Source organism: Mauremys mutica, chromosome 3 (genome assembly GCF_020497125.1).
Source record: "Mauremys mutica isolate MM-2020 ecotype Southern chromosome 3, ASM2049712v1, whole genome shotgun sequence".
Lineage (NCBI taxonomy): Eukaryota > Metazoa > Chordata > Testudines > Geoemydidae > Mauremys > Mauremys mutica.
Genome location: NC_059074.1, coordinates 156,611,270 through 156,630,933, shown reverse-complemented (window position 1 = coordinate 156,630,933; position 19,664 = coordinate 156,611,270). Strand labels below are relative to the sequence as shown.

At 46.6% G+C, this 19,664-nt stretch overlaps 1 protein-coding gene across 3 annotated transcripts in view; it reads left to right on the top strand.

The window, feature by feature from the left end:
• COQ8A (coenzyme Q8A) overlaps positions 1-19,664 on the top strand; it is a 70,369-nt gene that overhangs the window by 44,427 nt on the left and 6,278 nt on the right. For all 3 annotated transcript variants that reach the window (XM_045010043.1, XM_045010044.1, XM_045010042.1), the window contains exons 6-11: positions 3,662-3,784; positions 9,766-9,851; positions 11,219-11,359; positions 14,743-14,824; positions 16,763-16,856; positions 18,161-18,302. In XM_045010043.1, the coding sequence (XP_044865978.1) occupies positions 3,662-3,784; positions 9,766-9,851; positions 11,219-11,359; positions 14,743-14,824; positions 16,763-16,856; positions 18,161-18,302 (668 nt within the window). The remainder of the gene's footprint in view (positions 1-3,661; positions 3,785-9,765; positions 9,852-11,218; positions 11,360-14,742; positions 14,825-16,762; positions 16,857-18,160; positions 18,303-19,664) is intronic.

Genomic DNA, 19,664 nt, shown 5'->3' with positions numbered 1-19,664 from the left:
TTCAAATTTGTTTGAAAGCAGATTTTAAAAAACTTGAAAACTAATCTAAATCCTATTGGATTGGGCAGGTCCAGAAGACCCTGCTGTCTTTCAGAAGAGACTCCTTGAAACCAGGATCCCGAGCAATGTTCGCTTCTAACTCTTCCTGTGCATGCGACAAATGACTGCATGAGCCCCAATTTAAACCTGAGCCTGGTTTCTGCCCCTCCCCCACTCTATTCTCTTTCCTGTTCAATCTGCTTCTCTAGTCGCTCCTCTTTCATTCCATGTCCTCCACACATGTACCCTCCCACACTCTTACTCTGTCGGGGCAGGGGGCTGAAGAAGTCCTCGCCTCCTTAGGTGGCAACACCAGAAACAGCCAATGGAAGTGGGGGCTGCAGAGTCCAGAAGAGGGCAGTGTGCCAGGCACCTTCAATGAGCATGTTGCCTGCCAACATTATGCATGGCGTAAGGGGAATTCTGATCCTGACCACTTGTACCTTTTGTCTTCAGAAGCCACTCTTTGTGGGCCTTAGGCATGTTGACCAGGGCTATGTGAAGGAAAGTAGCTGACTCTGATTGTGCAAGTGCCTGTGCATTTGGATAGCAGGTGCAGGTTTGTGACCCAGTTCTAGCTTCTTCTAAACTGGACACTCCAGTGAAAAAGTTCATACCAAACCACGTTAACTCAGTAGAGTTCATTATGGAACAGCCAAACGTGTATGGATCTCACCTCTCCTCCAGCCAGCCTAGGTTCCCTCCTCCATCTAGTTACCTTTGCTCAGCACTGGGGGAGAAGCCTCTCACCTGCTCTCATTACATAGTACCCTGAGTACATTGTACTCCATTTTGGCTTCAGCAGCTGGTAAGTCTGTTTTCTCCCTCTTCTCTCCCACCAGTGTTCTCATGTAATCCCTTCCTGTCCAAAATTGGTGTGGTGGTGTGTTCACATTCCATGTGCAGTCAGTGTTATCTAAACAAACAACTCATCCCCAGGGAGAAGAGGCAGTGATATGCACAGAGCTTTTTAGCTCTGTGCACAGCCCTACGTTACAAACTTGACCTGCAGTACTTCACTATAACATACCTGCCTGTGGCTTGGTTGTAGGAGATTTGAGTGGTAGGTTACCCTTTGATCCTTGTTGGCACAGTCCATCACACTGATAGGTGGCAGTGCTCTCAGGGAAGTAGACAAGTTTGGCTGGCTGGAGCCATTGCTGACCCTGTGTTCCCAGTCTTGATGTCTTAGACAGAGCTGCTCCTTCTTAGCATCTTTTGGCCTCTGGAAGGAAACTTGGGGATTGTGACTTGAGCCTTTAAGCCACTATCTCCCCCTCCTCCTCCTCCCCCACCCTTTAAAGGAGGCGTGTTCTTATGGTTTGTAGCAACTAGTTGTAACGAACTGAAGGCTTGTCACAGGTGCCTGTAGGAACCAGCAGTTGAGCCTGTCCAGTAGCAGGTTTTGCCTGCACTGTGGGGGAAGTGAATCATGTTGACATTGGGCCTAATCCCACATGCTTTAATACTGGTGTAATTGTGAGAGTAAGACCAGCAGTATTTGGCTTATCTGTTGAGGAATGGGTCTTAAATTCAGACAGAACAGTGAGGTCTTAACCAGCTTGAGCTGTTGCACTGTTTAAAAAGCACAGTAGAAGTGACAGAAATTAAAACTTGAGTCCCCAGTTAGGAGATGGCTAAGCTGGCCCCCACAAGTAAATGGGTAAAGGAACTGGCACCATAGTGGCCGGAAGACATTCCTCTTCCTACATCATTCTGTTGTCCAGCAGCCCAAGAATGGAGGAATACATCTCCAGTAGAATTAAAATGCATGTTGTAGAGTGAATCAAATGAATTCAAGAATTTTGGAGTCTTAAAATAAAAAGCAGCTTGGGTTGAAAAGTAGGTGGAACTGAAACATCCTGCATAGTCACAAATACCTGGAATGATAGCAGGCAGCTGACTAAGGAATCCTTTGCAGTGAACATCACTGAGTGAGTGACCACAATAACAGCATCTTAACCAAACCCCACAGAGATGCAGTTTTTCTTAGCTGAAAAGAAGTTAAAGCTGCAAGCATGTACATATTGTCATCCCTTGCAAATTACTTGGTCTGTCCCCACCCTATATGATCTTGTTCTACTGTTGTATCTGATGCATAATTGGATCAGTTTGCACAGGCATTTTGTTCTAACCTGGTCTAAATCCTAAATGAAGAGAAAAGGTTGACAGTCTCTGCTGTTCACTAGTCCTAGTGGATGCCAGCTGTGTCTCTGCTCTGTTACAGGATGGCAATATCAGGGGGAGGTGTGCTGGTGAGGGTGCAGGTGAATTGGCACAGTTTTGTGGTGTGGCCTTTGCCTGTCTCATAAAGCACCACTGGACTTTTAACAAGGCCCATATTTGCCTTTGCGCACTTGTACCCTGTGATGTTTTGGGATCACCCAGACCAGTAAGGGGTTCTGTCATTGCCTGCCTTGTAACTTTGGGTGCCTTAATGCTGTGCTGCTGTGGCTCAGCCCTGACTCCAGTAGCCACCCTACAAGTACAAGGTCTCACCCTGGCTTCCGCCAGCTCAGTTACTCCTTGCAGGCTGCCCCCAATAGTCCTTTCAGTCCCAAGTCTCCACAAATCCATCTACCCCAAGCTCTTAACTACCAGACACTTGGACTTTTCCCCTCTGGTTTGTCACCCCTGAAGGTGTGAAAACAACTTTTGGTGGTTGTTTCATTTTGCCATGCACACTCCATGCAGTTTGCACACTGGAGACCTGCTGGGGGTAAAAATAAAGTTTTATTTAAAAGAAAAATCACAGGTTCAAAGATTAAATAATGAGGGAGAGCATATGCAAGTTACACAGAAAAGAAACATAAAGATGCAACCTCAGGCTTTACACTTTCATATTAAACAAATTCTCTTTTTGAATATAAATTACCTATTGGCATGCAGGGAAACTGTTCAAAGACCTTTGTAGAGGGAATCGGGAACAGTTCTCTGCTTAGAAGCTGCTCCTCAGTTTCTGGATACAAAATCTCACAAGCCTGTTCTTTTAAAATAATTTTTTTGTCTTGGCATGGTGACTCCTGGTTATTCAGAGGGGAATTCCATTTTGTCTTTTTCTTTCCATCAACACTAGTGGTTAACCATTATCTTTTTCTGGGCTGGACGATGGAGGAGTACTTGAAGTTGGTTTCATGTAAACAACTGGCTGGGGCTTAGGTTACACTTCCCTGCCTGATTCCTTCACCACCTTGTTGTGAGATAGTTGCACCACAGTTAGTTACAGTTTCCTTTATATATTTACATGCATACATTCATAACCATAACTGTATAACCTCATAATGACCAGCAAGCTCAAAGCATTACAGGCTTTCATAAAAGACTGTACTTGACATATTTTGTTACACAATACAACCAGTTGATACAATTGCTTACTTTTGGGGGTTCAGACCCCCTGTTCTCCCCTCGGGGTGTCTGGACCCTGACTGTCACACATGCCTCAAAGCTGCCTCTCTGAGGAGTTCTGGGAATGGCCTTATGCTGAGGATAAATGGGTATGTTGATTTCTTGAGAGAAGGGGGTGTAGGGTAAAATAGGATGATGTGGTGGGGTGAGGTCATTGTTGGCACAGTCCATCTCACTGGGATCCATAAAGCATTTTAATCTCTCTTCCCGTCCTCAGGAAATAAAGCAGTTATGGATTCCAGCCCCTTCCTGTCAGAGGCCAATGCAGAAAGAATTGTGAGAACTCTGTGCAAAGTGCGGGGAGCTGCACTGAAGCTAGGACAGATGTTGAGCATTCAAGGTAAGTAACAGGTCTCTGGTGTTTCTCAGCTTTTATTTAGTGAACTCACCTGGGGCAATCCACTTACTGTAGTGAGGGCAGAAAGGATGTGAAGTCATTGCTAATAAGAGAGACTGGACATCGAGATCGATTAACGAGCCAGCAGCACAGCAAACTGTCCTCAGTCAGTCAAATGGCTTCCTGTGAATGGTGACAGGTTAACGGAGCGGTTTCCTCGTAGGGGAATGAAGATTACAAAATTGCACAATTGACTCTGATTAGTTCAGTTCCCTGTGGTTTCCTGAAGTGGCAGGGAATGTGGGTGTTGGACCCTTCTCTGTACACACATCCATCCTCCTCCTACAATGTTTATATTGTAAACGTGCATTGAGTCCCATATAGGCTGCCAAACTCCAGTAACTACCTGAAGCCTAGTTAGACCTTCTGCAATTGGCCTGAAATAAGATGGCCCTATACCATGAGGCTGAGTGAAGGCAAAAATCAAATCCTGAAACTTAACACAAGTGTTACAGACTGAGTTTGGTCAAATTGAACAAGTAAAACCTACTCGCCAGACGGAGAAGATAGGTGAGACCACAGTCCTGCAATCAACACAAGCCTTTAAAGTCTGCCTCTAAACCCTTGTTCTGTGCAAATGTACAGATTGTGCTATCAGTGCAGTGATGGTTTGTGTAGTTCTGCCTGGCTTGTTCACATGATTCACTGGCCTGTGAACTCTCCTGGTGGTGAGAGACTGTGCCGATGGTGACCCCAAACCTAGTTGGGTGTAGTAGGGAAATCTGAATTCCCATCTTGGCAAGAGTGATTGAAAAGTGAACGTTCCTCCACCTGGCTAATGTGGTGTCTGGGAAACGGACTTCATTTTGCTGCAGGGGTGAGTGAGACCTCATTTAACTTCTCTTCATGTACCAAATGCCTGGTGCCCTCCTCCAAACCCTTTATTTTGCTCTGTATCTTCCTGCATATTCACATGTACATCTGCTATATTGAAGCTGGGTAGTTCTGGGTGACTGGATTGGTAATGAAGCCACAGAGATTTTCACCATGAGATCAGTTTCTTGGAACATATTCTGTTCAAAATCTGTCTCAGAGCAGTGCTGACAAGCCAAAGGGGGTAAGAGTCTTTTGATTGTTTCTAGAAGAACAGTATCCATAGGGTTAAAATGTGGAAAAGTGGGAACTGGATTGGTGGGACAATAGAACCTTTCATTTTCTGTTTACCAGTCAGTTTAGATTGTAGACTGTGCTCAGATCACCTCTGAGGGATCTACTTGGGGAGAAGATTTGATAGCAGTGGGTTCTTCATTTTTTGGGCAGACAAAGGCATAATTACATCTGTGGCTGGAGGTTAAAGGTAGACAAATTCAAACTACCAATAAGCTCTACATTTTAAGTGCAGGTAATTAAACATTGGAAGAGTTTTTCCTAGGGAATCAGACAGTTCTGTCACTTGATGTCTTATTTGGACAGATCCACAGTTGTAGCAGCTTTGGTTTAAATTGACAGCAGTCCCTAAAATGCTTATCTTGCTATCTTAATATCAGTTTTAAAAATATCAGTAGTAATGTTCCTTTTAAATGTATTTTAACTGGTATTTACTCCCTCTATGCTGTAAAGACAGTGCCAGAAGCTGAATGAGTGGTGCCTGTATGTCAGTTCTCAGTAGTGACAAAACAAAGCTCAGAAAAAATTAAACAGATGATTCAATTTAAACCTCTAGAATCTTCCCCAAGGGGAAAGGCTTTGAGTTAACTGAAATGAATCAGTTAAAATCAGCTGGAAACAAAATTCAGGATGTCCTTTTGATTGAATAAACTGGAGAGATACTGATTGCTCCTAATATGGAGCCACTCGGCTGGTCAGTTTTATGCTGCAGCTTGAACTTTGCCGATGTTGACTTGCAAGGTTAGTATATGGAGATATACCTATCTCATAGAACTGGAAGGGACCCTGAAAGGTCATCGAGTCCAGCCCTCTGCCTTCGCTAGCAGGACCAAGTACTGATTTTTGCCCCAGATCCCTAAGTGGCCCCCTCAAGGATTGAATTCACAACCAGTGCTCAAACCACGGAGCTATCCCTCCCCAAAAGAGAGCTAGATACTTTGCATAACTAGTAATATAGCAAGACCAAGGTCACTTCCCCAAAGAGCTCCCAATCTATAGAGCCAAAACAACAAAAAGATGATGGGCAATTCCAGAGTGCTGAATTACATGTTGTGTTTGTATTAAATAGCTGACTTGCTTGAGAAAGAATTAGTGTTAGGAGAGATTTGAACAGAAAGGGTAATGGCTTGGGGAAGGTTCTGGGGAACAAGGCTTCCTGCAGTCAGAGAAGGGAGCCCTGTGCTGCAGTGTCCTTGCATCTTTCAGGCAGTGGCCTGAAGAGGAGCTCTGTGTAGCTCAAAAGCTTGTCTCTCACCAACAGAAGTTGGTCCAATAAAAGCTATGATCTCACCTACCTTGTCTCTCTACAGGTTCCTTCTCAGTTGGGCTTTTCTAGTACATGAATGAGCCATAAGCTTGTACAAAACCGCTGGAGGCTTTTTGAAAAACAAACAAAAGGTTGAAGACATTGCTAACAAAGCCAGCTGAGAGGTGGCGGTTCCTCCTGGGCTTTTCCTTTGCCTGACCTTTACCTTCCAGAAATGCCAGGGGAGATTTTAAAGGGCCTCTGAACAGTGCACAGGCTGACAGGGGAGAGAAGTGGTGCTAAACAGAATCTATTTTTATAGAGTGGCTCATTCTGAGCTCTTATCTGCAGCAGTTGATTGTTTTTTGCAGGCTGCTATCTGTTTTCAGTTGCCTCACCCTCAGGAAACCCACTACCTTGCTTCTGTGGTTTGTTGCCCAACAAAGCCAGATGTGTGGAGAGGTGCCAGGATGGAAGTGGAGTAAGGAATGGTATCTTCCTCCTCAATCTCTGCTCTAGTGCATTTTTCAGGAAGAACTCTTTAGCCCTTCACCTTGTGCAGCCCGTGATCCAAATGTCCAGAGTTGAGTGAGCCTTGATTCAGTGCATAGTCCTGAAGCCAGATTACTTGCTGGAGGGGATACGCTTAAAATACTTTGTATGTTAGAATGAGTTGCAATGGTCAAATGCTTAGTCGTTGGTCTGTGTACGCTCTGAAATCATGGGGACAAGAGAGAACAGGTGCTGACTTCCAGATCTGAGGAGCAGAAGCATTTTGGATTTTCTTTCTCTTTCCTGCCTTCTAATATAAGAGTTAAACATTTACTAGTTGACTTAATTATTATCTTTAATACTTGTAGGCAGTGTAGTTGTAGCCATATCTGTTGCAGCTTGTCTCACCAACAGAAGCTGGTCCAATAAAAGACTACCTTGTCGTCTTTCTAATATTTATAGACCTTCAGGTATTTTAATGGTAGGTTTTCAACCCCTCACTTCTTGTATGGAGTGGTTGCTATATTGTTACTCTGGGGGAAGATAGAGTTACAGCTGACAGTGGTAGCAAAATGTAGGTGCCACCATCCTGTGATGGATTTGATTCTTGGGTTGGCTGCTGAGCCATCAGAACTAGTGCAATTCCTGCCACCTTGTGGTCTGGCAAGGTCACAGGTATGGGCTACTCTGCCTTTTTTCCTTGTCTCCCCCCCACCCCCCAAGGAAAGCATTGGGTATCCCCAGGAGAATAGCTTGCATTTGGTGTGTCTTGGTATACAGTTGTTTAAATCTCCTGGCCCTGGTTTTAGAAGTTGGCTGAGTTAGCAGGAGCTGTTAGATTGGGGTGCGTGTGCACATGTATTAATGAGCACCTTGGGACCATATTAATCACAAGCACAAGTGCATGCATTGAAGTCAGTGAGATTGGAGCTGCTTCTGCCAAGGGTGACTTTGTCTTCCAGCCTGTATTGCTGGACTTTACAATTGTGTTGTTTAGCTTCTGGACAATCTCATCAGTTCACCACTTAGCGGCTTAGCCTTTTTCAGCAGCACATTTGTTGACATTGTAACATGTTTTTTTCCCTGCAGTATTGCTGACTTCACTGCTGGCACTGTGGAGGGCAACAAAATGATTAGGGGGCTGGAGCACATGACCTATGAGGAGAGGCTGAGGGAACTGGGATTGTTTAGTCTGCAGAAGAGAAGAATGAGGGGGGATTTGATAGCTGCTTTCAACTACCTGAAAGGGGGTTCCAAAGAGGATGGATCTAGACTGTTCTCAGTGGTAGCAGATGACAGAACAAGGAGTAATGGTCTCAAGTTGCAGTGGGGGAGGTTTAGGTTGGATATTAGGAAAAACTTTTTCCTTAGGAGGGTGGTGAAGCACTGGAATGGGTTACTTAGGGAGGTAGTGGAATCTCCTTCCTTAGAGGTTTTTAAGCTCAGGCTTGACATAGCCCTGGCTGGGATGATTTAGTTGGGAATTGGTCCTGCTTTGAGCAGGGGGTTGGACTAGATGACCTCCTGAGGTCCCTTCCAACCCTGATAGTCTGTGATTCTATTCTATGATTGCTCTGCAGCCATATCTGAGCTGGCATCTTCGTTGGCTGGTTCAGATAGCACCATGCTGCTACCACAAGACAGTGGCTGTCAAGCAACCTCAACTAGAACATATTTATTGACAAATGTACAAATTTTTTTGCATTTCTTGGGCATAAGTAATGATTATAAAACTAATGAACTAGAAGTACCTGTTGCATGTCCAGCTCGCTCCAGTCATACAGCTGCTGGGAACAGTGTCAGTTGTATGATGAACCACTGTCCTCTTACTGCACAGACATCTCAGGAGATGCAGGGATTATTTGGTACAGCATCTGATAGAGAAAGTGTGCTAGTGTCTTATCTCTGAAGTACCTCTCTTTCCCCAAGAGAGTGCACGCTAAGTGACAGAGATAGAATCTCATTTTCTCAGCCAAAATTTGGTGCTTGGGGTGTGACTGGGTATTAATCTTTAGTATCACACAATCCTGTAGAGAAGTCCCAATCAGCCAGAATTAAGATTGTACACATTGTGGTATAGTGACTGTATCTGTATACAAATGTTGTGCTAATTTTGGACATGTGGGGGACAGACCTGTGCAGTACATTGTGTGTTTTATGTTAAATGCCATTTCATTGTTTTGGATTTATCCCTATCACAATTCTTAGTGAGGTGCAGCACCACAAATAATTCCTCCCTGCATTCTTGTAGCAGCAGGATTGCCATAGAACATGCTGATGTTCCATCAGAATCTTGGTGAACAAAGCAGACTAACATTGGAAAACGAATAGTAGAATATAGTGTGTGCCAAGAGATTTTATTCTTACAAGTGTTTATGCTTTAGTTTGTGACTGTGATGGGGGAGGGTGTGTGGAAAAATACAGTACTGATCAGTTTCTTTGTTGCAGCCATGTTCATAGAATCATAGAATATCAGGGGGTTGGAAAGGACCTCAGGAGGTCATCTAGTCCAACCCCCTCCTCAAAGCAGGACCAATCCCCAGACAGATTTTTGCCCCAGATCCCTAAATGGCCCCCTCAAGGATTGAACTCACAACCCGGGTTTAGCAGGCCAATGCTCAGACCACTGAGCTATCCCTCTCCAACGTTGCAGCACAGTCATGGTCACTCTGTTCTGGTCTGGAGTGATGGGGACAAAATGCATGCTGTGTTGTCACAGCTCTTCTGTCCCCAACCATCCTTTGCTCCTGCCACTTCTCTTGCCCCTGGATTTGTGCAGGTGTCTTTTCTACTGGTTACCCAACTTCCCAAATGTAATGCTCCATGTGGGGGAGTCTAGAATGGTAATTTTTTCAGCGTTGGGAAGAATTTTGAATCATAATGCTGACAATATAATCTTGGACTTGGCTTCTATACCTAGCAGTACACCTGAAGAGTTGTAATTGACAAGAGAGGGCTTTGGGGTACAGAGACCTAGTGGGTCCATATGCATATTAGTCATTAGAAGCATGTTTATAAGTGAGAGTTTCTGAGAGTGTAGTTTGCTCTTTCTAACCAGCTTGTACTTTTCTCCTGGCAGATAACGCCTTCATCAACCCTCATCTCCAGAAGATTTTTGAGCGTGTACGTCAGAGTGCAGACTTCATGCCAATAAAGCAAATGATGGTGAGGAATATTCTGTCCTACTTAACGGGGAGAGGGTGTAGGAGTATGAATAAACACACCCTGTGACTTGCCCCAGGTGAAGGCAAGGGTTGGTATTTTTAGAGTACTCTTTCAGTAAATATTTTGACTTTTATAAGACATGGGTGCAGCTAGTGGAGCTGAAAGGTTTTACAAAACTTGATTAAGCGAGCCTTTATTTTCCAGTAACTTAAACCCATCCACGGGACATTCAATACTGTGCTGAGTATTCTCTGTATTAGTGTGGGGATGCCCCCCCCCCCCCCGCCAAGCTAGGGTGGCGTAACGGGGGCTGTTTATGTACATTACATTTTCCATTTGTTATGCTTTTTTTTCTTTGCTTCTTTTTCCAGCCTCTCCTAAGCAGGAGTGGGTTAAATTGCCAAAAGCATCTAAGTCCCATTTTCAAAAGTGACTCAGACACTTAGCAGGTTTCAGAGTAGCAGCCGTGTTAAAATAAATTTGTTAGTCTTTAAGGTGCCACAAGTACTCCTGTTCTTTTTTCAGACACTTAAGTGTCTCAGCCCCATGGAAAGTCAGTGGTTGAAAGTTGAGAATGTCAATATGGCAAACTGAAGATTTTAGCTTATAACTTTTCAAGGTGAAGTTTCACCCACTTTCAAGCAGGGTTAAAATGAAGTAAATGAGTTTTTTGCCATCCTTTTTTTTTTTTTTTAAACTATAAAGAACAGTAAAGGGGATTGAGGCAGATTAACCCATGAGAATAGTTTCTTCCCCATAAGATTCTGACCCAAGTAAGATTCCACACGTGTTTGGAGTGGAAAGTGAAATAACAGGTTGACAGTGTATCAGAATGCTGTTAAGAGCAGATTACAAGTACTTTTCTATATCCTGCACCTCCCTAGAGCAATTTTCTGCCATGTGCCTGCGTTGCTTTTGTTCAGACTGGCAGCATGGTAGAAAAGATGGATGATGATGATGAAGAGGGAATATCCCCTTGCCCTCTTCTCCGCCTCCCCCCTCTTTTTCTGGAAGATGGTGAAAAACAAGAAGATAAAAGGCCTTGATACCCTGATAACCAACTCCTTCTGTAGCTGTGTGTTTTGTTTTAAGATCTTGGCCCTCTACTGCATTGCATGTCTCTGTAGATTGAGCAAGACTGTGCCTCTTTGGTTTGAGCCAGAATTTTACTGAATTTATTTGGGGATAGGCTGTGTCATGTCTCTGGCTAGATTTGCAGTGGCTACAGAGGAAAGATGATCTAGAAAGCACAGGGGCTTTCAGACTCTGAGGCTCTCTGGATCTTGCCAGGCATCTCAGAGGAACCAGGTGGTTTCCATCGGCTCAGATCCTAGCTTTCCTTTATCCTGATTTTTTTGTGTCACTAGAAAACTTTGAACGACGACCTCGGTCCCAACTGGAGGGATAAACTGGAGTTCTTTGAAGAGCGTCCCTTTGCTGCGGCTTCCATTGGCCAGGTTCACCTGGCACGCTTGAAGAATGGTAAAGAAGTTGCTATGAAGATCCAGGTGGGTTTGCAGTTTCTCTTGGCTCTAAGATGGGCACCATGAACTCCTGTTTAGGCCCTAAATCCCCTCCAGCTCCATTTCCCTCTACAGACATATCATATTTACTATAGAAAGAGGGGTTTGAAGTGTTATATGAATAACATACATGCCCAGGGTTGTGCTAATTAGGTGCAAGCACTTTTGTGTCACTGTGTGAGTGCAGGATTTATGTTGTCCACATATTTCTTTGCTTCCCCACAGAAAAAATGACTTCTGAGGGGAGGCAAAGGGAAGCCGCAAGAGCGGTCGCTTTCTCCTCCCCGGCAGCACAAAGCAGCCAGCGGAGATGTAAATCAGTGTGCTGGGTGGGTGTGCAAGTGACTGAATATGAGAGACTGTCCCTCTGGCTTGCTATTGCAGTGCACCTGGTGTGGAGGGACTCTGTCCCCTCAGGCAGAGCATAATGTAGTAGCCTGCCTGCTTAGTTGTTCCCATTGGGAACATTTCACTAACAACATTCTTAGTGAATTCCTGCAGGAGCATAAAACAGGTGTAAAAGTTTTAAGGCTCCTTTACATTGCCAGAGTGGTATAAAGGAGCCTTATTGTAAATGACAGTATGGCCATATAAATGCTTATGGTGCTTTAGTGATTAGAACTGGTCTAAATTTTTGGACTGAAAATTTTTCCTATCAAAATGTGGTTCCGTAGCTGTTTACTATTGACCTTCCTGAAGATGGTCAGTAGCCAATATAAATTGAGTTTGATTCCCCAGCCGTCAGTTGCCTCTAATATAATACTGAGCATATGGCTGTGTATATTTGTTGACTAATAACTAGAAATAAAGGGTCAATACTAGCTACATTACTATTAGACAAAGAGGGGTTGGGGATTTCCTCAAATGCTCCCCACTCCCATTCTCCATCCATTGTATTGTAGTTTAAATAAATTACCAAAATAATTGAAACTGGCATGATTGTTTTGGTGTTTTGACTAATAAAATATGCAGAATTTTGCAGAATTTAAATTTTTTGGTGCAGAATTCCCCCCGGAGTAAAGCACAGAGTATTGGAAGGACAGGTTCCAGGGTTTAAACCAGTCTCTAGCTATTAGGGATTAGGATGAGATCTTCATAAGGGACAGACTAGCTCACTTCAGTCTGTTGTGGGGTGTTTTTGCACCTTCCTCTGAGGAATGTGGTTCTGGCTGTTGTCAGACAGAATACTGGATTAGTGGACCGTGGGTCTGATCTGGAATGATGGTTCGTATATTCCTAATAGTATATAGGACAGTTGAAGAATAGATCAGAATTCACCTTTAGGTGACATTCCCCATGAAAAGAGTCCTCCCGACTAGTGCCCAGTGGCTGTTTTAAAAATCTTTGGCTTGTTGTGGCAGCCTGGTTGTGAGTCAGGTTTGAAATGGCAGGCCCTCAGCCACGTCGCAGATCTCATGCATTTGAACAGTGTCTGTCAGAACAATACATGACATTGTTTACCTATGCACAATAAAACGGTCAGTAATTAAAACAGTCAACGGGCAACACAAACTGTGTACGTTCAAACTAGTTTCAACTTTAACACAGATTTGGTGCTTCTAATATAAACGAAGTCTGTCGTTGGAAGTGCTGCCTTTCAGTGTCGTACATTTGTAATCTAGATCAGTGGTTTTCAAACTTTGGGTTGCAACCCAGTACTGGGTTGCGGAATGCAAGGCACTGGGTTGCACCCAGAGACCCTGGTGGTTGGCCAGTAAAAAGTAGTAGTTCCTACCTATTTTGACACCGTGCTGTGCCCCGGAAGGGGCCAGCAGCAGGTCCAGCTCCTAAGCATGGGGGCCATGGGGCTCCGCATGCTCCCCCGAGCACTGGCTCCGCACTCCTGTTGGCCAGTTCCCAGCCCATGGGAGCTGGGGGGTGTGGTGCCTGCAGGCGAGAGCCATGTGGAACTGCTTTGGCACCTCCGCCTAGGAGCCGGACCTGCCTTGGGCACAGCACCAGGACAGGCATGAAACCTGCCTCTGCACCCCAGCTGTGCCACTGACGGCCGGAGGTAAGCCTACGCCCCAATCCCCTGCCACAGCCCTGAGCCCCTACAAACCCAGAGTCCCCTCCTGCACCACAAACCCCTCATCCCTGACCCCACCCCAGAGCCTGCACCCCCAGCCCAGAGCCGTGACTCCTCCCACACCCCAACCCCTTGCCCCAGCCCAGAGCCCCCTCCCACACCCCAACCGGCCCCACCCCTGCACCACTTATTCCCGGCCCCACCCTTGCACCACTGCCTGAGGCTACCTCTTACACGCCAAACCCCTCATCCCCAGCCAGAACCCTCATCCCCCCCACACCCTCTGCCCTAGCCTCTCCCACACCCCGCAGCCAGAGCCCTCAACCCCCTGCCCAGCCTTGAGCCCCCCCCACCCCAAACCCCTCATCCCCAGCTCTGTTGGGTCATAGGCATCAATAATTTTCTTCAACTGGGTCGCCAGAAAAAAAGTTTGAAAACCACTGATCTAGATGAGCTAAATGTCCTGTTGATACAGATCTTAAGCCATGTGTGCAGGTCTTGATGCTTCCCTCTGATCTATGTCTTCACCTGGGTTGGTCGTTTGTGGGCTCCTTTTGTAAGCAGGAGATATTTTGTGGATACTGGCTGGCTTAGACGATTGGTGATCTGACCTAGAGCCTTTCATTTCTAGGGCATCTGTTTGAATTCAGGCCAAGTTAATAGTGATGGAAGGTTACCATCATGGTGTCATTTCAACTCTCAGTTGACAGGTGTTCAAATCACAAAAACAGTGTAGAATTGGCTCCCTTCTTGACAGTCCTGTGTAGAGAAGTGAAATATTGAACAGGTGAGGAAACTGATCCAATCTCTTGCCAGTTCAGGGTTGGAGCACGTCGGCACGCAGGGCAGGTTATGTTACCCTGCTGCTCTCCATGCAGTTCTGTTCTGTGGATAAACAACGGGCTTCAGTCTCCAGGGCAGTCAATCTGCTGTGTCTCAGCAGTGATAGTGAAGTGAGAGTCTGGTATCTCATGGGCATTTATTTCTCTTGGGATCCCTATGTTAGAAAGTCATAATCGGTCATTTTACTTGTAGGGAGATTAGGGTAGAATCTAACATCTCTCTGAGGTTTGTTCTGTTGCCCATCGTCATATATCTGAGCACCTTCCAGGTAATAGATATACATAACGAGGTCCATAGTGGACAACTTAATCACTGAGTCTTCTCTCTTCTGGTGTTTATAGGAAGCTCTGCTTGGGTATATTTTTGAGGTGGGAGGTATTGGTGGCTATTGTAAGTGATATTCTGGTTATGGTAGAGAATCCTGCAGTAGCTTAAAGGTGCCCTAATCCTGGAATGGTCTGTTTTCACTGATGTCCTTGCCCTTCTTCCCCTGCAGTACCCTGGTGTAGCCCAGAGCATCAATAGCGATGTTAGCAATCTGATGACTGTCCTGAGCATGAGCAACGTTCTCCCGGAAGGTAAAGTAACCGGCGTGCTGGCTGAAGCCTTCCAGGGTAGAAACATCCTGCAGGGTCCCGTGAGGCAAGGTTGGGAGGAGGAGGGATGGTTCAGGCACCTACTAGTACCTCTCCTTGGTTACGTAGCCACCTCCTTAACAATCAGCGTCGCCTCTCCCCACCACCTGTTCAGTGCTGCACCATCATAAACATAATGGATCGTGGGCCTCTCCAGACCCATGTCTCCTCGTTGTGGTTGGCACAGCTAAGATCTTAGTCATGCAGGCCTACGGTTTAGAGCCCTGCAATCTGACCCAAACTCAGTGGGACCCAACTACAAATGCCCGGTCTGGGTCAGGTGGGAAAAGAACCAGGAGTTTTTGGGCTTGGGTTGGCTCTTCTCCTCCTGTTCGTGGGGAGGTGTCGTAGTGCGAATGCAGTGCAGCAGAAGGCGGTGGGTATCAGGAGCAGAGCATGCATCTGCTGTTGCTCTGACCTCACAAACTGGAGGTAGTGGCAGTGACTCAGATTCACAAGGGAAGGGTTGAGTTGGATTGAAAAACGACTCAATCTGATTGAGTCCGTGGCGTGGCTAAAAACTAGGTCTGAGCAGACCTCTAGGATAGTAACCCAAAAAAAGACTCAGCTGACCTTCATGTCACTTTCTTCCAGCATCTTAAACGGATTGTGAGTGGGAACAAACTCTTCATTTAAGGGGGTGACCTTCCTAGGTCCCTTATGCCAAAAACAGGCCCTGTGGAGCCCTTCGGAAACCTAGTGCTCCCACAATCAGAGCCTTAGCCACAGAGGCAGATCATGTAAAAGAGAACATTCCATCAAGCGCTTTCTGGGTGGGGTATGGCATGTGGTACTCTTAGTCTCTGGATGCAGATTTTTCATTCTCCAGAGAAACTGCTGATCTAGACTAGGCAGCAGCAGCAGCACCTGGGAGGAGGACTCCATGTGGAAATGCTGCATGCTCCAGAAGAGAGCGCCGCACGCCCATGTGCAACAAGCATGAGTCATTTCACTAGCATAAGCACAGGGAACTCTCCCTCTGCCCAGCTTTCCTGGTGTGGAATCTCTGCCTGATGGGTCTGTTTTGCCATTAATGCTTCAATAATCATATCTATTTGGCTGGGGAGCCCCATGTAGAAACCGTCCCGTGTGTGGGTCAGGGGTGGGATGTGTGATCAATAGGGAGTGTACAAGGCCACCCCTTTCTCTGCCTGTTTGTGCAGAGGGGACCTGCTGGGACTCTTGCCTGAGAGAACTTGCTTCTGGTGACTTCCTGTGCCGGTGTGTGCACAGCGTGGACATTGGCTTATGGAGTGTCTCTTTAATGCCTATTATTTGCCATCACAAATCCCAGTGTTCAGCAAAATCCATTCTCTTCTTCGTGTCCTGCAACTGTACTCATTCCCTGCTCTCTCCAGCTATGGAGGTGAAGATGGCAGGGAAGAAAACAACCATGGTCAGACCCTTCCCCTGACCTGAAATACAAATGTGTAATCCCCGACAAGGGCATATGTATTTCTCCTCCCCCCCCCCCCACCATTGCAGTAGTTGGAGACCTGGGTGGGATTCTGTACATGCTGCTACTAAGTGTATAGGAAAGGGTTGCTGCTGAGTGAGAGGAATTATCCCATTGAGCACCTGGGGAATGGGATCCTGCATATGTGGCCCCCAGTACAATCCCAGCCCTCGCTGGCCTGGTGAACACAAGTTGCTTTTTCTGATCAGAGACTGAGGAATGAGAGTGAACCAAACTTGGTCACTGTGATTAAGCATGGAATCAGAAATGTGAGCCACCTGGGGAGGCTGCGTTGCCTTGGCTCCAAGCTGTTTGCCTTGCAAGTTCTCTTCTCCGCCAGTGGCTTGCTCCTTGTTGAACCACTAAGCATTTCCTACGCCTGATACTGCCTAAAGATCTTCTTCCTTCTGCAATTCTGTTTCTAGGTCTGTTTCATGAGCACATGATTGAAGTTTTGAGCAGAGAATTGGCCATGGAGTGTGATTACAAGAGAGAAGCTGCCTGTGCTAAGAAATTCAAGTGCGTTCACAGTGGTGCCCTCTGACGCTTCTCCCCTGGGTGCATGATATTGGGAGGAGGGACCCCATTATTTAACTCTGGTGCTAGGGCTTCTGCAGTGACCTTGACTCCCAGAAGTTCTTGGGTGTGCATGCCACGGGGGCAGGCGATGTGTGGGCATGGGGCGGGGGAAGGGTAGTTCTTTAGAACTGCAGGAGTGTAATATGCTCCCAGTCATGCCCAGTGGAGCTCCTTGCTTCTGGAGCTGGTTTTGTTGGTTGGACACCCAGTGGTGCCCAGCTAGGAGCAAGGCAGCAGCTGCTGCTCTCTCTCATCCAGGGCACAATTGATGAAACTGCCTGTTTGGCCACCTGGGGAGGGGTCCTGCCAGCTGTTGAGGCAGGACTGAATTGCTCTTTTGCCTGCTGGGCACTCTTGGCCTGGTGGTAGGAGTGCGCGCGTATTCTTTGGTGGCACTGTAAATGCCTCCCTTCAGACTTCTCAGCCCATTCAGGTGATTGATGCTCAGAGCACAGCTCTGCTTCCCTTGTCTCCACCTGCCCCGCTGTGGAGTGCACTCACTGTGAGCGCAGCCTGGCTGTTTTATGTGGGGGAAAGATGGGAGACAAGCTCCTCTTCCCCTTGGTCCCCTGCTGCTGGCTGGCTCTGCCATGTACGCTGCACTTGCCAAGGGGGCCGTCTGGGCTCCTTGGGGCAGAGGTAACTAAGGTTAGAAAGCTTGTGCCCTCATGACAATGTCATCTGGTTCTTTCTAAAAATTGCCCCTGCATTCCCTGCTCTCTTTAGTCCCTGTGCCTAGTTGGTGCCCCTGCAGGGGGGCACCATCTCCAGGCACCCTGCGGCGCTACACATGTGCTCTCCTGTTGGGGGGAAGTTCCTAGTAGCAAGATGCTTCCATCCCCAGTGGCAGCAGGTGTCACCCTTACTGCCTTCACTGCCAGCCTTGATTCTGCATGCAGTCTGAACTCTGTCAGGCAGAGGAAAGGGAACTTGGTGTGTCCCCCATTTCCAGGGAGCTCCGAGCATTTCTAGTAACCACAGTCCTGGCTGGGATTAGATGGAGTCTCCCTTCAGAGCCATCAGTGGCTTGAACCAGCTGGAGTAGTTTCTGCTGCTGAATGTGAGGGATTCCTCTCTCCCTATCTCACATTGCAGGAGCTGGGGACCCCAGGCGGTGCCAGTGCAGGGCATTTGTGTGACCTGTAGGCAGCTGGTCTCTGCTTGTAAGGAGACTTTGTATTTGTGACAGTGGAGAAGTGACTGCCTCCTTTGGAATCTCCTAACCCTTTCCTTGCTGTCCCCAGGGAGCTGTTGAAGGATCACCCTTTCTTTTACGTGCCTGATGTAGTGGATGAGTTGTGCAGCCAGCATGTCCTGACCACGGATCTGGTGTCTGGGTTCCCGCTGGACCAAGCAGAAGGATTGAGCCAGGAAATCCGGAATGAGGTATTACCCCTCACTGCTGTGGCTGGGTGTGCAATGAGGGAGCCGTGTTTGCTTGGTCACTGTCTTGGAGCCTTTGTTTGTGACAGTGACTTGATCACTACAAATTGCAAGGTGGAGGGAGAGCTGCTAGGGCAGGGGAACACTGATGACTCTTTCTGTGGTCTCTTGAGAGAGGCAACTCTGGATTATAATTGTTGGGCTTTTATGGATTGTAACAGTGGTTCTGGCAAGTTCTGTGATTGAGTTTAGACCTTGTAAGCATGCATTATTACCAAGAATGGTCATTCTCTCTGGGCTGGGGAGAGTAAATGGCAGTGGAGCTTTGATTGTCCAAGGAGATATCTGTGAGCATGTCCTGGACCCCCAGCTCTTTTAGACTTTCTGTTGTGCTGTGTATCACTATACAGTTGAAGCAGCATGCTGTATTGCTACCCTAATAAGAGGCAGCCCCTCGTCTCTACCTCTCAAGGGGCAGAGCTGACCTTGGGAGAGGTTCCCATCTTGTTGAGAGGGGCTCTTTGCTTTCAGTTGCTCTCTTGAAACAAGAGCACAGAAATGTGTGTCTTCCCATTGCATTAGCAGTCAAATATAACTTCCCCTGCTGGATTGGCTTGTGTAGCACAAGGGTATTGCAAAAGTACCTCTCAGTAAACAAGCAGAAGGGAGGGGAAGTGAGGGATGTGAAGGCATCAGTGCTGAATATAGCAAGGGATAGAGAGTTACAGCAGGGCAGGCAGCTCTGGCTGCTGCTCAGTTAGCAGAAATAACTGCCCTGGTATTTGGATTGAGTTGTTTATGGGCTGGTGTGAGCTATCAGCTGTTGGCAGGTCACTGAGGAAGTGCACAGAGTATGTTCCCATAGATAAACAGATCCCAGCAACACACTGTACTTGGAGCTGTGCCAGATCCAGTTGCCTATGACCTCTGGGCTGTTTGGTCGTTCTTGAACTTGTCATTCGTGATAATGTGGCTGCTTGTGTGTTTGGTGATGGTTTTTTAATAGCCCACCTGACAACAAAGCATTTCCCACTTACAAAGGGAGATGATGTGGGGTCTGTCCCTTACTCTGCACAGTGTCTAAGTGGCTGACTTTTAGTGACTCTATCCCATGTCCTCCTGGCCCAAATGTGACTGACTTGCACCAGTTTTGGCTCGTGTTCAGTGTTGCAGTGTTACCCTTGGATGGGGTGTTTAAAACCAGTTGCCTTCTATCCAACACTGGACAATTGCTGGGTGGAAGCTAAAGATTTTCAGAATGAGCAGGTGATGACCCAGCCATTGGGACTAGAGGCAGTTCTCTGTTAAACAGGCTCTGACACAACTGCCTCTTTATTAAAAACAAAACAAAACAAAAAAAAACAA